This window comes from Seriola aureovittata, chromosome 3 (assembly GCF_021018895.1).
Source record: "Seriola aureovittata isolate HTS-2021-v1 ecotype China chromosome 3, ASM2101889v1, whole genome shotgun sequence".
In the NCBI taxonomy this organism is placed as follows: Eukaryota; Metazoa; Chordata; class Actinopteri; order Carangiformes; family Carangidae; genus Seriola; species Seriola aureovittata.
In genome coordinates, this window is record NC_079366.1 from 946,576 (window position 1) to 966,287 (window position 19,712).

At 39.0% G+C, this 19,712-nt stretch overlaps 1 protein-coding gene across 1 annotated transcript in view; it reads left to right on the top strand.

The window, feature by feature from the left end:
- si:dkey-28b4.8 (sarcoplasmic/endoplasmic reticulum calcium ATPase 2) overlaps nt 1–19,712 on the top strand; it is a 37,487-nt gene that overhangs the window by 6,026 nt on the left and 11,749 nt on the right. Inside the window, exons 6-9 of the mRNA XM_056371451.1 lie at nt 10,591–10,729; nt 16,414–16,580; nt 18,198–18,353; nt 18,451–18,592. Of these exons, the coding sequence (XP_056227426.1) occupies nt 10,591–10,729; nt 16,414–16,580; nt 18,198–18,353; nt 18,451–18,592 (604 nt within the window). The remainder of the gene's footprint in view (nt 1–10,590; nt 10,730–16,413; nt 16,581–18,197; nt 18,354–18,450; nt 18,593–19,712) is intronic.

The window sequence follows — 19,712 nt, forward strand, 5'->3', positions numbered from 1 at the left end:
ACAGCTGATAGATATTTGTGATTAACTGTGATCCACCACATCTTAACTAAAGTGTTTGTCTTTTATTGTCATTTGAAAGGTTTCCACACTGTGAAAACTGAGTGACCACTGCCAAACAGAAGGCAGACCTCATGTATGAAGCTGCCCATTTGTTTCCATTCATCTGGTTGTAGAGAAAGGAGACTGCATGGACATCCTTAGTTCTCAAATGGGCTGTGATGATGATGCTAGGAAACCACTCCCAGTTCAGCTTCCTCTAATGATATGACAGACTTAGTGTTGATTAGTTTGTTTATTATTCTCTGTCTTCAATATTCATAGGTTCAGTTTCTTACCTGCAACTTCATTTCTGCTGTTGGTGACAGGCGATGGTAGCAACACTTTTAAGAACAGAATTTATAAATATTAAACTGTGATTAAGTGATGGATCAACTCAAGCCCTGTCACACTGGAAACGTATAAAATAATGTAATAAATGATAAATTTACAATCAACTGTAACTATTTAAAAAAAAAAATTAATAATACAGTTGTGGATAAAGTTAAATCTGAATTTCACTGCTTAATAAAAAGAGGTAGTTGAATCAACTGTGCAACAGAATTTTTAATAGCAAGTATAATAATTTTTCATCATGAGTCCTAATGTGTGAGATAATAATTAATATTTATTCACTCCAGTAACAATCTCCCTGTAAGTAAGTGATGCTGTTGGAACAGCACACTGATATTTACTATAATGGCTGAGGATTATGAAATATGAACATGAATATGAAATATTAAGTCCACTGCAAGTATTGCTTCTTAATAAATGTAACAGCGCATATCGAAGAATATATGCGCTGATACCGATATATCTGTAAGCCAATATTGGCTGAAAAAATTGGCCTACTGATAAATCAGTCGGGCTCTAATTTAAATCTCAGGTCTCAGTCCAGATCCAACAGTTAATGTTGTCCTGTAGATTCCAAGTTCCAAAGTCGTGGAGTATCGAGTCAACAGTATAAGTCATGTAAGACACTTTATTACAGCGGGTTCTCAGTTTAACACCTGTAGTCATGTTCATTAATATTTGCAGTTGTGTGCAGAAGCAAACGAGTTTGATCAGTGACACCACAAACTGATCCATCCTATATGCTGTGAACAAATGACACATGTCAGTATGAGTACTTTTAAAACAAGTTGCAGGGTAGTGTAAAGACACACGACGAAGCATCATGTCAGTGGATGAAGTTCACACTCACACCTCTGCTCACTTCACTCTCTGCTGGCTCAGCTCAGACTCCTTCATTAATTGTTTAAATCTTTTGATTAGACTCTTGGATTTAATGTTCACTCACTGGCAAACTATATTTTATATTTGCTTGTTTAAATATATTTTTATATTTGTTCCTTTGGGTAAAATGATCTGATACTGTGCAAGTAATAAACAAAAAATAGAAGAGGAGAATGGTGGAGTTTAAGTGAATTTGCCTGTGATCTAATTGTTTGATAAATTATAACTAGCCCGGTCGATGTTCCAGCAGCTGCTGCACCTGCATATGTAACAGGGTTCAGTCTGTCATTTTTCAACCTTGCAGTTACTTTCTCTTTCAGATTGGATCTACATTAATATATTAATATTGACAGATCTTCATTTAACAGTCACACACTCACATGGGGGATACAAACTCGGTCTGACCCCTAGGTAATGGTCTTTATATAGTTGTATCGTTACCTTGGTAATTATGAAATATAAAATAACATCATATAAATATAAAAATCACATAAATATGTACACATGCAACAAACAAAGATAAAATTACTGATATATAGATATAATAACCATTTAAAGCTCAAATGATGTTTTTAATGTCACATTCTAGAAACACATTACACATACATCAGCCACACGTGGTTGATGGAGATTAATTTTTCTCTCATTCATAGTCGTAAGCCTCTTTATAAGCAGCAATGGAGGAAGAGAGGAGCTGATGCATGTGGTCATTACTGAAGCTGATTCTGTATCTCTCAGCTTGGCCTTGTTGGACGTAGTTTGCACCAAACCAGCACAAAAAAGAACCTTTTTGTGTTAGTTGTAATAACTCATAGTCGACATTTTACACAGCTCTAACTGAACCACTTAAAACAAGTAACCACTGCATACACACAGCGTTCAGCACAGGCGCAGAGATCAGCGTCGATATCGGATCATTCAAATAAAAATCTGCATAATCGCTGCTTTTCAGCATGAAATCAAGACGATTAGATTAGCAACGTGATGACTGTGACAGTAATCAGTAAGAGTCATGCCGCTACTTGATTGTTGAAGTGACTTTTCTTGACAGATGCCCTCAGCAACAATCCAGCGTCAATGCTCAAAACCACAACTTTTTTTGCTCAAAAAAATTGCCCCTCTATAAGCAGTGATTGGTCAGAAACAACCATCTCGGGGGGTCACGTAACCCTTCAGCTTTTTGTTCTTTTCACAGTGTTATACCGTTATATACTGTGGTTTGATCATGTTAATGCTATTGATCAGCTTGGGGGCGGGAGGGGTGTAGAGGGCGACACTCGGCAGTGGGATGAAGACTCCTGTGGCTGATGTGTGGTTCTCTTTTAATGGAGGGGGGGGATACCTCTTAGCTTTGCTTGTCCCAGAACACTTAATGCCTTTGAATGGTTGTTATCTATTTTCGTTTCTGGGGGGTTCCGTTTTGTATTGGGATTTGATTCATCGTTGGGGGATGGATTTTTACTGACACGTGTATTGTTTTACTGGACGTGTATTATAATTATGGTCCGGCCCTTTAGTATGTGAACAATAGATCTGTTGCTGCCCCACCAGTTATCTCAGCTACACTAGTGTACATGAGTGATCTTAAAAAATAATTTCACTTAATGTGAAGGGCATTAGCCATGTCATCAAACGCCAGAAAATTCTGTCTTTCCTTAAGAAAGAGAAATGCGAAGTAGCTTTTTTCCAAGAAACCCACCTTTCTGACATGGAGCATGTTAAATTAAGTAGGAGCTGGGCGGGTCAGGTGTTCTACTATTTCACATCTCAAAAAGCAGGGGGGTTTCTATTCTCCTACACCGTGCCCTGCCCTTTATCCTGGACAAAACAATAACATAATGAGGGGCGCCATGTACTCTTGTCTGGCTAGCTGTATGGTAAGTATGTTATTCTTGGATGTATTTATGCCCCAAACATACATGTATATGAGGTCTCTTTTATACCAAAACTACTTTCAGATTTGGCAACATTTTCTTCTCCATACATACTTCTGGGAGGGAACTGTGTACTTAACCCGAATATTAATATGTCTCTTTCCTGCTCTACTCTCTCGAAAAAAAGTGTAAAAATTTGTGAATTTCTTAATGACTTACACTTGTATGATGCTTGGAGAACATTACACCCTTTGGGTTAGCAATAAACATTTTTTCAATCCCGCACCAGGTCTTCTACGGAATAGACTATTTTCTTTCTACTAGGGTGGTTTTGGACAGGATAGTGAACTGTATAGTTGGCATTCGGTCCCTCTCCGATCATTCCCCTATTAGTATTACTATCTCCCCTCCTTATAGAGATCCTGCCTGCAGACACTGACTCCTGAACCCTACTTTACTAAGTAATAATACCTTTGTTGAGTACATTACTACAGATTGGCAGCAGTTCATCGCTGAAAATAATACGGTAGGGGTTAGCTCTTCTACATTGTGGGAATCTGGAAAGGCATACTTACGAGGGGCAATTATATGTCAGCGCAGAAAAGGGATGCTCTTAAGAGACAATAGCTAAAAAAAAACTATACATAATCGAGAGACTCAATTCAAACTATCTCACAGTGGTGCTCTGACAAAACAACTGGATGCAGTCCGATATGCCTTGAATCAGCTATTAACCAAGAAGGCAGAGACAGTAATTTTTTTCGCTGAACACAGGTAATTTGAATCAGGCAACAAGCCCAGCCGGTTACTTGCTTGCCTTGCTCGTGGCAAAACTGAACCGAATGTCATCCCTTCTCTTATTGATAAATAAAACCTCTATAGCGCAGAGTGCACATCCACTGCCGAGGCCAGAGTGAAATTCCTTGATAAAATTAAGTTTCCATCTCTAAAACTATTTTTATGCAAACCAATTAGTAGGGATGAAGTCTCAGATGTCAGTACTCTCAGGGCAGACAAGGCCCCGGGGGCTGGATGGTTTCGGCCCTGAATTTTACAAAAAGCTCAGCAAGGTCCTGGTCTGCCCCTTGATGGACATGGATTTGGATTTGTTTGATAGGGGTTGTCTTCCTGCTACTTTAAACTTCGAAAATATATCAGTCCTCTTGAATAGAGGTAAACCTGCAGATATGTGTGGTTCCTATAAACCTATCAGTCTAGTTCATCAGTTGACAGCAAGCTACTCTCAAAACTCCTTGGGGCGTCCCGGTTGCTCACCTGGTAGAGCGCATACCATTAGGACTCAGTCCTTACCGCAGTGACTTGGGTTCGAATCTGACCCACTGCCCTTTGCTGCATGTCATCCCCTCTCTTTCTCTCACCCCATCCTTCCTGTTTCTCTCTCACTGGTACTCTAATAAAGGCATAAAAAGCCCGAAAAATAGTAAAAAAAAAAAAACTCCTCGCTAGGGGGCTAGAGAATTTGTTGCCAACTCTTATAAATTCAGACAACGCAGGCTTCATTCATGGCCACTACTCAACCAGCAATGTCAAAAGGCTTTTGAACATTATACAGTTTTCTACTCAGACCAAACAGAAGGCACTGGCTGTCTTACCTGATGCTGAGAAGGCCTTTGATAGAGTTGAATGGGACTACCTGTTGGACACACTGCAAAGATTTGGACTTGGACTGGGGACTTCCTTAAATGGATCCAAACTATATATTACTCTCCAACAGCCACTGTCATTACTAATGGACAATGCTCTGAACTCTTTCCTGTGACAAGAGGTGTCCGCCAGGGGTGCCCACTTAGCCCACTTCTCTTTGCTTTAGCCTTAGAACACTGGTGTTAGGGGTATAGTGATAGGAGACGTGGAGCATAAAATCGCCCTGTATGCCGACGATATTCTTTCGTTCTTATCATCCCCTAAACTATCAATTCCTGCTATTCTAACAATTTTCAGGGAGTTCAGGGAGTTTAAAATCAATTTTAGTCAATCTGAAGCCATGCCATTAGGAATATGACTAACGCAGATGTTTCAGAGAATTTTCCCTTTAAATGGTCGACCTCTGGATATACATATCTGGGAATAAAAAGCACTGCCAGATTTGAAAGATCTATGGAAACTTAATTTTGCCCAGATTTGTGCATCAGTGAAAAAAGACCTAGATTGATGGCATAACCCACCACTCTCCCTATTTGGCCAAATTAGTCCAATTAAGATGAATATCCTCCCCCAGCTTCTATATCCCTTGCAGATGCTTCCTCTGCACCTACCTAGGAAAATCAACCAGGATTTTGGTAAGGCATTTTCTAAATTTATTTGGCATGGCAAGAAACCTAGACAGAGACTCAGAGCATTACAATTACCTATAGACAGGTGTGGTCTTTCTGTGCCTAACTTGGTATTCTACAACTGGGCTTGTCATGCACGCCATTTTGGCTATGGTTACATACATATCTTAAGAGAGAGACTTGTATTGATTCCTGGGCTTGTACCCCACATTACCTATGGAGTCTGGTTATTTGCGATGCAAAAAAGATTAAATCAGAAGTAAGGCATAACCCTAACAGTATCAGACTCTGGCATGACATGACTAAATACCTGGGAAGGAAAGGCATAAAGTCATCACTATCTTCTATTGTCCAGAATCTGGATTTTTCTGCAGGTATAAGCTCTTGTGTTCTCCTCTTGGCGGGACAAAGGGATCCATGTACTTGGTGACTTATTTAAAGATAATGCTTTTCTGTCCTCCCAGCAGCTACAGCAGATGTTTAATATTTCCAAGCGACATTTTTTTTGGATACCTGCAGATAAGGTATTTTATATCTTCTCAGGTTACCTCTTTTGCTAACTCCCATTGTAGTGACTTAAAGAGATTTATATTGGAATGCCAAAATGGAAAACACTTAATATCATCCTTTTACTCGACTCTCAGTTCCTGTGACACGTACAAGTTGCATTTCTCGTAATGGGAAAGAGATTTAGGTACTGAATATATTGAAGATATGGCAGACGGCTATAATCCTGATCAGATCTCAATTTACATGTAACAGACTGAGGGAGACTTAATACAAGATTCTCCATAGGCTAAACATCACTCCTGTTACCTTGCATAAAATAGACCGTAAGCTTTCTTCTTTTTGCATCAGATGTCATCCTGATAGGGGGATATATTTCCATTGCTTTTGGGAGTGCGAACTAATTTCCAGATTCTGGACATTTATTTCTCAGGTGGGATATTTAAGAGAAAAAATAAAAAGGATCCTGGTGTTTTTCTCCTTGGCCTCCCTTCCAAGAAGTTACACCTCCCTGCATCACAATACAAACTTATTGAGAAGCTCCTCCTAAGTCCATCTTGCACAGATGGCTCAAAACCTCCCCACCAAGTGATACCCTGTGGTACAGGAAGATTTAACATTTTCCCCCATGAAAGGTTACAAGCTGTTTTGAGGGGAAAAGATGAGCTGTTTACGAATGTATGGTCACCATTCCTTGATTATTTACCAGCAGACCTGAAAAACGTACTTTGGAGGAGTCTAAATTCTCATTCGTGGAGCAGACCAGAGAACATGTTTTATTTAACCTCATTTGATGTAAATTTTCATGTAAATTATTTTTTTCTCTTTATTTTTGCTTTATTAAATTATTAATTAATTATTTAAAGTATTCTCAATATTTATTAATTTTATTTATTTTCTCTTCCTCTTTTGTTGTGTGTGTGCTATACAGATGTCTGGGGTTGGGGTATTGTATGTTTGTTTAAGCTCAATAAAAAGTATCTATAAAATAAAAGAAAAAGAAAAAACAACCAACTAGGGCTGTCCCAAACGATTATTTTTTAAACGATTAATCTAGCGATTATTTTTTCAATTATTCGACTAATCTAACGATTATTTTTTTTATTAACCGAACAGTAATTTTATTGCAATTATTTTCCAGTTAGTCATTTAATATAACAATTTGCCCCGTCCAACATCTTGACTCGCTGCACCATGGTGTTTCCTCTTTATGTGCTCGTGCATGACTGTCGTGCTAGAGTGATATGCCAGATGCACTTTGCAGAGTCTGCAGACTACCGGTGTCAAGATTAAAGTATTCCCAAACTCTGGAGGACCGTGTACGAGCCTTTTTTGCCGCGTGTTGCTCCACACGCTCCGTCGTACCGCTGGTAGACGCCGCCGTGTTGTTCAAATAGATTACACAGACGCAAATCATTCACGTAGTCAATGACTTCAATTACGTCACTGCGTTGTCCCAGTCCGTGCGCTGCGCTTGTATCCGGGTAAACCAAAGACGATGGATATAAACGGTCCCATTAGAAAGTTCCGGTTTTGTTCTATGAACATTTACCCTGTGTGGTTTTACACGACGCGTCTACACTAAAATTCCACGTGGAATAATTTTTATAATCGACAACGTCGATTACATCGGATAATCGTCCCAGCCCTACAACCAACCACCACACTACTGTCCGTCTGTAACAGGGTGTGGTAGGACCCAATTGCAGCACAACCAAACAAGTGAATAGTGGGTAATGACTTTTATTGAAGAACCAGCAGACAGCACACAGGTGGGTATTGGGGATAGAGGAAGGGATCCGGGGCTGGAGATGCAGTGTTGCGGAGCAGGGGAGTGGAGCGGGTTGGGAAGGCTCACACACACAGGGACGAATTGGTAGGAAGGCAACTGTACCTTTAGGGAGCAGGCTGGTGACGTAGTCGAGGGTGCAGGAGGATCAGAACCAGGTGTGCAGTCAGTGGGGCAGATGTACCAGGAAGGTGTATGACCTGTGACATGAAACTGTCTTCCACAACCTCACCTTGGTAGCAGAGTTTGGCTGTTCCTCACCCAGTTTTAAGCCTCCTACACAGCTATTTCTGTTTCAGGTAGTGACTGTTTCACCCTACATGTGAAATTGATGATCATTAGCACCTGTTTGGTATAATTGGTTGGTCATACACCTGACTATAATCCTACAAAATCCCTGACTTTGTGCAAGTGTATCTATGCTGGTTTGAAGGCAAAGCGTAGTAACACCAAATATTGATGTGATTTAGATTTTTCGTTCGTTCACTCACTCAAGCATTCTTAGTTTACAGCATTTTTTCACAACTGCCTAAAACTTTTGCACAGTACTGTGTGTATACATATATATATATATATATTCCATGTGGAAATATTGTATTATTCGATACTATCGAAGCCTAAACGTATCACACCTTTTATAGACACAGTTGATAATTAATCTGTGTCCTGAAATCAGCAGATGTTTGCTCGCTGTTTCATTTTCAGTGTTGATTTGATTTTATGTGTGGTGTGTATCATGCATCATATACATCATATCAGCATCAAATGTTTTTTAAAAGTCAGCTCACATGCACTATATCACCATCACCATTGTCATCTAGCATTAGCTGATTCTGAGACAATATGACTATGACTGTTTTTGTACAGCAATTATATTTCACTCTATCACTGCTGACCCTTGACAAAATGAGGCTACTTCCACACTTTTTCTACTTTTAATTCTGCCGTTTACACTACTCTGGAGTTTGGGAGCCGCTGATACAGAGAGTTTTGGAAACTCTGCTGGACCCGTGTTATTTAGAAAACTCTGGGGTTTTGTTGTAGTCTGGACGGACAGAAACAGAGACCTTTGGAAACAATGACGTAGACACCCCCAGCTAATAGTCTAATCAGCCTCGACCACCAGTGGTGAAAGTTACATTTATATCGAATTACAAGTGTTACTGACCTTGTTGTTTTTTGCTTGCAGCTGTTAAGTTAGAGGAGTTAAATCTGTGGAGTTGAATTCTTCATGTTAATACTACAACTGCCTTTGCTGTTCCTTGTTTGTTGTATCAGCAGAATAGACAATTTGCTTCCTGTTTACACTGGCTCACGCATGGCCAGCCTATGTGAATGGTGCCACATGTGTCAGTGCATGCATGAACGAGACACTGTAGGTCTAAACTAGTGTTGGTCAACAGAATAAAAATGTCATGTATTAATAAACTCCAGTTTTTATAAAATCGTCCATGGTATGACTGAAAATCAAAGAAAAAGGAGTCGTAGTCCATTTCTTTCTGAGACACTGTCCACATATGGGACAGCAGTGTTTATTGTTTGTTACTGTTTTGGTCTGGTGTTTCCTGTTGACCTAGTTTTGGTTTTAACAAAGGACCAATATAAGCAACCACAGTTTTTGAACGCCTGCTGTCTGTGCCCGTCATCTTCTCTGCATGGTGGCGTGATGTTTGGATGACGATTCAATGCTGATGTGGATGATGAGAATCAAACCGGATGTAGTCTGCATAGACCACATAATCATAAAGGTCTCGCCCTTAAGAAGAAGTGTAGGAACCATTCAGACCAATAGAGAAAAAGCTTCAGTGAAAAGTTTTTATTGAAATTCAGCTCATGTAAAATGAAGAGCGCTAAATGGTTCAAAGATCAGCCATTAACTGTAAACTGTAACTGTAAATATGATGGGGATGAAGTAACTGATGAACTTCCATCTTTAATCTCAGAAATAGGGATCGACCGATATGGATTTTTCAGGGCCGATGCCAATACAGATTATCGGCAAACGAGTTGACCACTAACAAATATTTGAAACCAATATGCCAACCCAAAGCTACTTCTGTATAAGGACACTCACCAAGGCGTCCAGGTGTTTCTATTCATTCAGTGAATGTAGGTAATTAACAGAAATGCCTCTGTATACTGTAACACAGCTCCACACACTATGTCCTCCACAATGATCATCAACAACTGTCTAAAACTATTTTATTACAAACTGAAGATTATAATCTTCATGAAGAAAGATTAACTGCAGGACTGTTGGATTAAACTACATGAGTTTTATCTACATGTTCCTAATAAACTGAACACTGAGTGTATATTAGTAATTATCAGTTGTATGCACAGACTGCAAAGAGCCTGAGTGCAATTAATTGGTTGATTTCAGTGCTGTTCTCACCTGTGGACTGATTCACCTGGTAACCTAAAGATGTTCTTTAATTTAATAGTATTATCATATATTACTATTATCAACAAATAAGATGTTTTAGCCTTCCCCCTTTTAAAATGTAATACGCTTACTCAGAGACATTTTAACTGAATCACTTTGTACTTTTATCTGAGACCATTTTTACACAGGGATTTTATTTTTTCTGCTGTAGAAAATGTCTTTTCAGTAACAATAGTCAGTGGCCATTCACGTGGTGACGTGCTGCAGTCAGTGTCTGCATTATCGGTCAGGCCGATAATCGGTCGATCCCTACCCAGAAACACGGAGACGTTAAATTACATGACGTTAACAAATAGCTGGAAGAATTGAGGTCTTCACTGACCTGGTACGGTGGTAACTACTTGAGTTGTAAGCTGTAATTTTTGCTGTTTATGTTTATGCACTGTATCTGCCTGTGTCGTCATCCAGGAGCGTAATGCAGAGAACGCCATCGAGGCTCTGAAGGAGTACGAGCCAGAGATGGGCAAGGTGTACCGCCAGGACAAGAAGAGTGTCCAGAGAGTCAGAGCCCGAGACATTGTTCCTGGAGACATCGTGGAAGTTGCTGGTAAGAAGACAAATACCGCCACAAGAAGCATCATCATCCACATCACACACACAGTAGTTGATGACAAAATCAGGGGGTCACTCTGATCCTGAGACAGTGCAATGTGCAGTTTTACTATTTCACATTAAAGCTGTATATAATCTAAAGGTAGATGTCCATGTGTTGTTTGATTATAAAGCAGGTCTAGGTTCTATATTAATACTGTGAAAGTATCAAAGTGCTCAGTCCACAGAGAAATGCACACAGCCTGTATTCAGAAACTGAGCCTTAAAACCAGTAAAACCTGGAACTTTGTGATGTCTCAACAGAACAGTCACCAAGCCATGCAGGATTTGATTTCTCTGAGTCTTTACCTGAATCTACTATATTTGTATTCAGTCAATCAGAAAACAGTCAGCCAATCAGAAGAGAGACTCAGAGCCTCCTATCCTCTGATTGGCTCACCGACCTGTTGTTACTAGAGCTCCAGAGAGAAGCCTGAGAGAGGAGATGTAAAACTACATAGAGATGGTTTTTGGTTCTTAAAACTACAAATATAAATTAAAACCACAAATATATCTTCTTATGGATCAACACTTCAAACAAAACACTGGAGAAGAGGAAAATATGGCGCTTTTAAATCCTTTGAAAGTGATACTGCACTCATCATAGTCTTGAGTGTCAAATACTCTTCCTGTGAGCTGTGTTTGTATTTTAGATGTGAAAATATCAGCAACTGCTGCATCGTGTAAAACTAACTCAAACAACTGTTGGTCTCATCCCATTGGTTGTAAAGAGAGAAAGTTCAGTAGAGATAGATAGATAGATAGATAGATAGATAGATAGATAGATAGATAGATAGATAGATAGATAGATAGATAGATAGATAGATAGATAGATAGATAGATACTTTATTTATCACCTAGGGGAAATTCATGAATGCAGGGTTTGGTGATAATTGTCATTTCAACATGTATTTTTATTACAGTAATCAAGAAGCACTATCACTGTTGAGTTGGGCTGAACAATTAATCTAAATATTATGAAAATCTCAGTACAGCCAAGTGCAATATATTATACTTTATGGTAAATGTAAAACGTGTCACAACAAACGATAAATGAAGCCTCGTGGCGCTTACAGAGATGCCTACAAATCATATTCTCCAGATGTACAGGAACATGTTTGATACAAGACCCAACATTTCATAGATAGATACTTTATTCATCCTGAAAGAAATTCAGGCAGTCAGCTGCACACCACACGCATACAGAAAGTAACCATATAAAAAGACCCAAAGCTAAGCAGGTGAAACAGGCAACAACAACAATCATAAATAAAATATGAAATAAAATAAAATAAAATAATAAAAAGCTACAACTATGATGTCATATCTGACCAGGAGGATCTACACTGTGAGTCAAGGAGTAGTGGTTCAGGAGCCATTAATGATGGAAAACTTGAGCCCAGCGTTTCATGTTTTTTCCATAACTGATACGCTGTAACTACTGCCTGCTGTGCTGCCATGAGCATGGAAAGACCTTCCACTGCATGATTGTTTAGACATGGCTGAAATAACACTGTGGCTTCTTTGTTTACTTGTTCCTGGCAAACATCATAATCTGCGTGCCTGCCGCTGCATCTCTGCCTTCTCCTCTGGCTGTAGCCATGGAAACCCAGTGAGAGGCACACAAGGCCTTCATGGAAAATATGCGATTGGAGCGCATCTAAAAGTAGCAATCCCAGAAACCTTTGGGGTATAGATTGATGACGAGAGAAGGACGGTGTGAACGTTTAGGAAATCTGTTTCATCCGGTCAGAGAACTTTTGAGCACCGCCATCTTTGAGTTTTAAGGTGCTTGTTTATATTCAGTGCTGTGGTTGCCGTTGACAACCATGAGCAGAGGCATTATGTTTTCAGGTAGTTCATCCACCAGTGCCATTCATTGTGAATGTGATGTTTCAGTTACACCTTGAGGGAATTTCTTCAAATCTGGTACAAACATTTATTAGGACTCAGCGATGAACTGATCAGACTTTGGTGATCAAAGGTCAAAGGTCAAGGTCACAGTGACCTCACAAAACACATTTTTGGGATGCAAGTATAGGAATCATAATTATGACACAAATGTCTAACTTGATAAAATGAAGGGATGACATTTAATATCCAAAAGGTCAAAGGTCAACTTCACTGTGGAATCACAATGTTCTGTAAAAACCTGTTTTTATTTAAAATCCTTCAAAGTCTTCACTACAAATCAGTTGCGATGTCTCAAGCATAATAATTGACGCAAATTCAACCAATCACACCAGTCCTTGTGCAAAACCTTGATGAACGTTATAGATGGATAAATGAATGAAGTGATTCTAAAGATCAGCTCTACCTGTGATTAAGACAGAGGAGCAGAATCACTGGTTCTTTTTCCCTATAAGATTTTTGAAGACTGGGTCACTACGTGCACTGACCTGGAGTTATTCTCAGTGGAACAAGTTGTCTTCCATTGTAAATGAATTATACAAAAAGTAACAATTTTTGCAATTTTCATTTTCTCCCGCAGTTTCATTGCAAAACAAAACAATCCCAAAAAAGCCTGTGAAATCCTGGAGAGACCGACATATGTTGTCCAACAGACATGGATATAAAAAATTTTCTGGTTCACCACTGATTTGTCACTAATGGGATCAGTCTCATTAGGAGATAGAAACTATTACCTGGTCAACAATGTTGCTTTCAACATCTCTCAGAGTTTTCACCAACATTTATCTGAGCTCTTCTCTGGTCAAAGACATGAGACCAGATCCGTCCTCATTCTACCGAACATTCAACAGCTGAAATCACTCAGTGTTTGTATTTGAGTAAACATGGTGAGATCCGTTGTATTCACAGATAAGATCTATACACACACACACACACACACACACACACACACACACACACAAATGTATCTTGACCTAATAAGAAAACTCTTCAATCCTCCAGATACCCTGTGCTATTTTAAGATGCTCAGAGATAGGAAACAGGGTTACGTGTGTGTGTGTGTGTGTGTGTGTGTGTGTGTGTGTGTGTGTGTGTGTGTGTGTGTGTGTGTGTGTGTGTGAGATCCAGTGCCCCTCTGACTGTAGTAAAAGTATTGGTCCTCCAGAGCGTGGGAACTCTGTGACACTGTTCAGAGCTGGAGGCTGTGTTCATGTTAATGTGACCCTCTCTTATTGTTGTATTCTCTCTCATGTAACAGAGTCTGTCTGGGTACAGCTGTACGTTTTTCGATTTAAGCTGCCAGTAACTTGTGTTGGTCATGTGGCTTCATATTAATTACTCAACTGCTTCCAGTATAACCTTTGTGTTTGTACCAGCTCTGATGTGTCCTATATGAGACAGACGTGTTGAAGTGTCCTGGTTCCAGACATTATAACGTGTGTCATTACCACTAAATTGATATTTAAATTTTTAGATATCATGGTTAATATCAACACTGGTGTATCATAACACCCCAAACTGCTGCAGTAATACATTTTATTTTCATGAAAAGTTCTGTATTCTAGAGCAGAACTTTCATCGTCTCCAAACTACCTGACCATCCCGCTGTCCATCCATCTGTCCATCTGTCCATCCATCCATCCATTTTCTGACGCTTATCTGGGGTCGTGTTGCGGTGGCATCAGGTTAAGAAATGTAGTCCAGACGTCCGTCTGCCCAGCAATGTTTTCCAGCTCTTCCCGCAGGATTCTGAGGTCTTCCCAGACCTGATGAGATACAATATATATAATCTCTCCAGCATGTTCTGGGTCTACCCCGATGTAGACATTGCCTGGAAGACCTCCACTGGGAGGTGCCCTAACTGAAAAACAATTCACAACGTTGATAGATACCTGAGGGGTTTTTAATTTTTAATAAATAAATGTCCCTAACCCTCATTTAAATACATTTTGTTTAATTAATTAAACATTATTTAGACAACCTTTCTAAATCAATGCTTTTAAGTCCAATAAAACTGACTTGAGGAAGGAAGGTCTGCTTCAGGTCTCTCTGTCAAAGGTCTCTTTGTTGCTTTAACAGGAATCATAATGTTAATCTCTTCTTAACTAGTCACTGTAATGCTGAGAGAAAGCACAGATCTGATGTGTCGGTGCACCTCTCAGTCTCTCCCTCTGCTCTCTGCCTCTTTCTTACTCACCGACCTGTATAAACAGTTTATGAACAGCTCTGCTTTTCCAAAAGAAAGAATGATAACCTTTCATGTGCAGCCATCTGTCATTGTGTTCATTAAGCAGATTTTTATTATTGATCTATTTTTACATTATACATGGGAGTTGTTGTGTTCACCATCATTATCATAAGCTTCTCTCGGTTTGGATTCCTTCAGTGTCAGTGGTTCAGGAAATCAAACAGACCCGGTTTCTAACCGTTAAAAACACTGAATAAAGCAGTTTGACATTTAAAGTCAGTGTTTGAGCGACGCTGTACGGAGGACAGAGACTCAGGGAAGAGTTGGAGCTGAGATTGATGCTAACCTTTGTTTGGATTGTTTCTCTAATAATTTATGAATCAGACGTTCAGCAGGTTTTTAGCAGCAGCTGAATTATCCACAGAGGTGTCCTCCTCTCCATAACAAACACACCAGGAGATTAAATCCAGTAGAAACACCAATAAAGCAGTTTACCTTTAAAGATCCGTTATTCGTGGCAGATCACTTGGTAGAGCTTGTACCACAAAGGCTTAGTCCATATGTCATTCCCTCTCCCTCTCTCACTGTAGTGATCTGAATAAAGGCAGAAATGGACAAAAACAATCAGTGATTGACCAACAGAGTGACAGTTCACCGGATAAATGCAGGTCTGACCATGAGGAGCTTTATAAACCAATAAAAGATGTTTAAACCAGGTCTGAAGCAGACAGGCAGAGACTTTAAAACTACTGCAATGTGTTCCCTCTTTATGGTCTCAGTCTCAGTCAATGACACATGATCACAGGTCAGTGAAGATGCATGGGAATACCAGGTCTGAAAAGTGCCTGAATTCCAAGTGTCTGAATACTTATGTCAATGTGATATTTCAGTTTTTACTTTTTCATGCATTCGCAAAAAATTAAGTTTTTACTTTGTTATTATGGGAAATTGAATGGAGACTGATGAAGGGGAAACATTTTTTATGCCTCAACGCCAGTTACAGTCAGAGCCAGAGGCATATTATTTTCAGGTTGTACATCTGTCCTTCCCATTCTGGGAAACATGATATCTCAGTAACACCTTGATGGAAGTTCTTCAAATTTGGCACAAACATTCACTCGGATTCAAGGATTAACTGAGTTTCTGTGGTCTCACAAAACGTGTTTTTTTTTTTTTTACCATAACTTAATTCACTAATAGTGACACAATTTAACTCAAATGTCTATATGGATAAAATGAAGTGATTAAATTTTCTATCCAAAATGTCAAAGGTCAACTTCACTGTGACACCATAATTTTCTGTAAACCGTGACCATATTTCCTGTAACTTGTCTGGTTGGCGGAGGGATACAACCATGAGGAGGTGATTCTAGTCAAGAGTATTTAAGAACCTTCTCTGCACCTCTCTGCCTTCATGTGTGTCTGCATTTGGGTCCAACAATCAGTGTGAAGAATTTACTTAAAACATCATATTTGTCCTTAAACTAAATACAATAAAACAGAATGAAATCAAGATTTTTTTTTTCTTTTGCCTTCCTCAGTCGGTGATAAGGTCCCAGCTGACATCAGGCTGACCTCCATCCGTTCCACCACTCTGAGAGTGGACCAGTCCATCCTGACAGGGGAGTCTGTGTCAGTGCTCAAACATACAGACCCTGTACCAGATCCCAGAGCTGTGAACCAGGACAAGAAGAACATGCTCTTCTCTGTGAGTCTCAACAATCACGGCTGTCATGTTACACTTTAGGGATATTTTTGTTATTGAACTTGTTGAGTAAAACACCCTGTGGTTTATTAGGAAATTATTTTTCCTTTTTAAAAATGAAATAGTATTTTTGTGAGATATTTTGTCTACACTTCACACTAATGTTTGAAGCTGTAACTATCAAACATTTCACTTGAAAGCTTCTTTTCTGCTACAGTAGTTACTGATCCTTAAATTTGATTTCTGTATTTCCCACGATATGAAGGTTTTAGTTGAATTAAGTTGGTTACTTTGAAAAACATACGAGTAAAACAGTGGTAACAGCTAATATTTCTCCACATGTTGAGCAATGAAGGTCAATGATATCTGAGAACAAATCTTGATCTCCACATCTGTATCTAAATAATTATCTCCTCTTCCAATAAATGTCTCCACACCTCGGTAGAATATTAATTGCTTATCCACTGAGGAAGTCACTGAGTCTGAGTGAGCTCTGTAGCTCTTAACAGAAAAGCCTTCAAGCATTTATCTGCTCAGGGTTACAGGGTAAATGTTCTCCTAAGAGCAATGTCTATTTTCGTTTAGAATATGTATATTTTGAATGTCAATATATACACAGGAAGTGTAGTTTAGAGGGTAATTAAAATCTAACAAGCTACATCCTTGTTATTATAAAGCTAAATGTAAAAATGCTTTGACTCCTACATAAACGTTAAATAACATCTTGCTTTTTAGAACAGTTTGATTATTGCCAATTATTTTCAAATTGATGGGACAAAAAAAAAATTAATTATCAATGAAATTGATACACAACACAAAAATCCTGTTACATACATTGAAGTGATGTAAGATTGGCACACATGCTTATTTATTATCTCATTATGTTAGATGTTGTTGTACATGTTTTCTCATAAATCTAAAATTAGCAAGACGACACTGTTCAAAATCATTGATGCCAGTGGGGGAGGGGCTTCTTACCCCAAATTAGCTTGGGCATCTTCCTCAAAAATCCAACTTTCATTTATTGTGAAAAAAGTATTTTTTATTCATTTTTTTTAAACAAAAAAAATGTTCAATAAAAATTTAAATTATAATTAAATTTTTTTAGTTTGTTCATATCAACAGTAAAAAAAGTTTTTTATAGTATGTGCTTATAAAACACTGTTGAAATATTACATCAGCTCACCCCAGATTTCCTCCCACTAGTAAAATAATTTTGATTCTATTCAAAGATTAATGAGACCCCAGTTTACCTGACATGCTTTTTTCTCCTCAGAGCTACTCTACAATTACAGCTCCATCCCAAAATCCACCCATACACTTATATACACATCTGACATTTAGTATGTGTGTTGTATTAAATCTGTCAGACCTCAAAGGCTGTGGAGTCAGCAGGTGGTCTGTGGTCAAAGAACAACAGCCCTTGATGTTTTATTAAGAGCCGTCACTGACTGCGAGAGCTGCAGATCGTCTTTGTTGGTGTGGTTATCAGAGCGCTGTTGGACATAGCATGACTTCACATCACAGCCCGGTGTTAAAGAGAGAGATATTAGCGTTCACTTTAACTAACAGCATCACAAAAGACACAGTGAAGTTATTTCTGTCACGGCCTTTCCCCAGGGCACCAACATTGCGGCAGGGCGAGCCATCGGGGTTGCCGTGGCGACAGGGGTGCAGACAGAGATCGGGAAAATCAGAGATGAGATGGCCTCCACCGACCCTGAAAGGACTCCGCTGCAACAGAAACTCGACCAGTTCGGAGAGCAGCTGTCTAAGGCAAGTCCCTGTGTGAGGTTTACTGATGAGTGTGAGAGTATTTCCATAATCTGTAGAATCAATATAGAATCAATGTTGTGCGGCTGTTACCCTGCAGGTCATCAGTGTGATCTGTGTAGCGGTGTGGGCCATCAATGTGGGACACTTTAATGACCCGGTGCATGGAGGCAGCTGGCTGAGAGGAGCTGTTTACTATTTCAAGATCGCTGTCGCCCTGGCTGTGGCCGCCATACCAGAAGGTCAAACTCTTTTATTCTTTTATTTGCATTTTTTTTTTTTTTTTTTTTAGGATAATTCAGAACATTTCAGCAATTACAGAGAGAAATAGCCTTGCAGTTAGAAAGTATTATAAGTCAGCAAATGAACAGCATCGCCAACAACCCCTCCCTTCTCAACATCTTTTTTATGTCTCAGGTTGTCTGTCCATCTCATTTTTGTGGACACAATATCTCAGTAACACCTTGAAGGAACTTCTTCAATTTTGGCACAAACGTTCATTAGGACTGGAGTTTGGTGGTCAGAGGTCAGAGGATTTTGGCCTTGTGAACACAATATCTCTGATTGGTACAGACATTCACTTGGACTCAAAGACGAACCGATTAGACTGATTAGAAAGGTCAAAGGTCAGTGTGACCACACAAAACAAATTTAAGCCATAACTTAAGACTTCACAGCAATTATGACAAAATTTCACACAAATGGTTCATATTTTTGTAAGATTCTGGATAAACAGGATGTAACCTGAAACTAGTGGAGGAGGCAGACAACCATGAGGAGGTGATTCTAGTTTTTTTATAGACAATACTTATCCAGTAAAATTTTTCATAACTATTTTAAGATCTGAGAAAGGGATTGTATATTAACCATAAATATATAAATATATATATATATTTATTTGTAGGTGGAATGAAAAAGTGATCTTTTTTATTGTGTGTAATTCATTATCTATCTGTCCATTCCTATGTTGTGGGGGGGTCAGGAAGCAACCAGTTCCTAGTAATGTTTTTTTTCACTGGTTGATATCAGAACACTGAAAGTCAACTTTCCCTAAAATCAAGGTGTTCAACTGGAAAGGTATTTTTGTATTGAATATGCCTTCCAATGTATTGTGCATCTCTGTCCAGAAATGTATTATTACTGAACATTCCCAAAATATATGCCAATGATTGGCATCCTGGCTCCCATACAGTGTCCAACTCTCTATTGTAAAGTGTGCTTTCTGCTTTGGGGTAAAAGAAAATCTAATGAGACTAGGTCAAACATCTTATCTGAAGAAAAATTATCTGACAGAAAACAGTAGAGAAACAATTGACCAACCTCCTCCACCCACTCTGAAAATTATGCCCATAAAACCAGCTG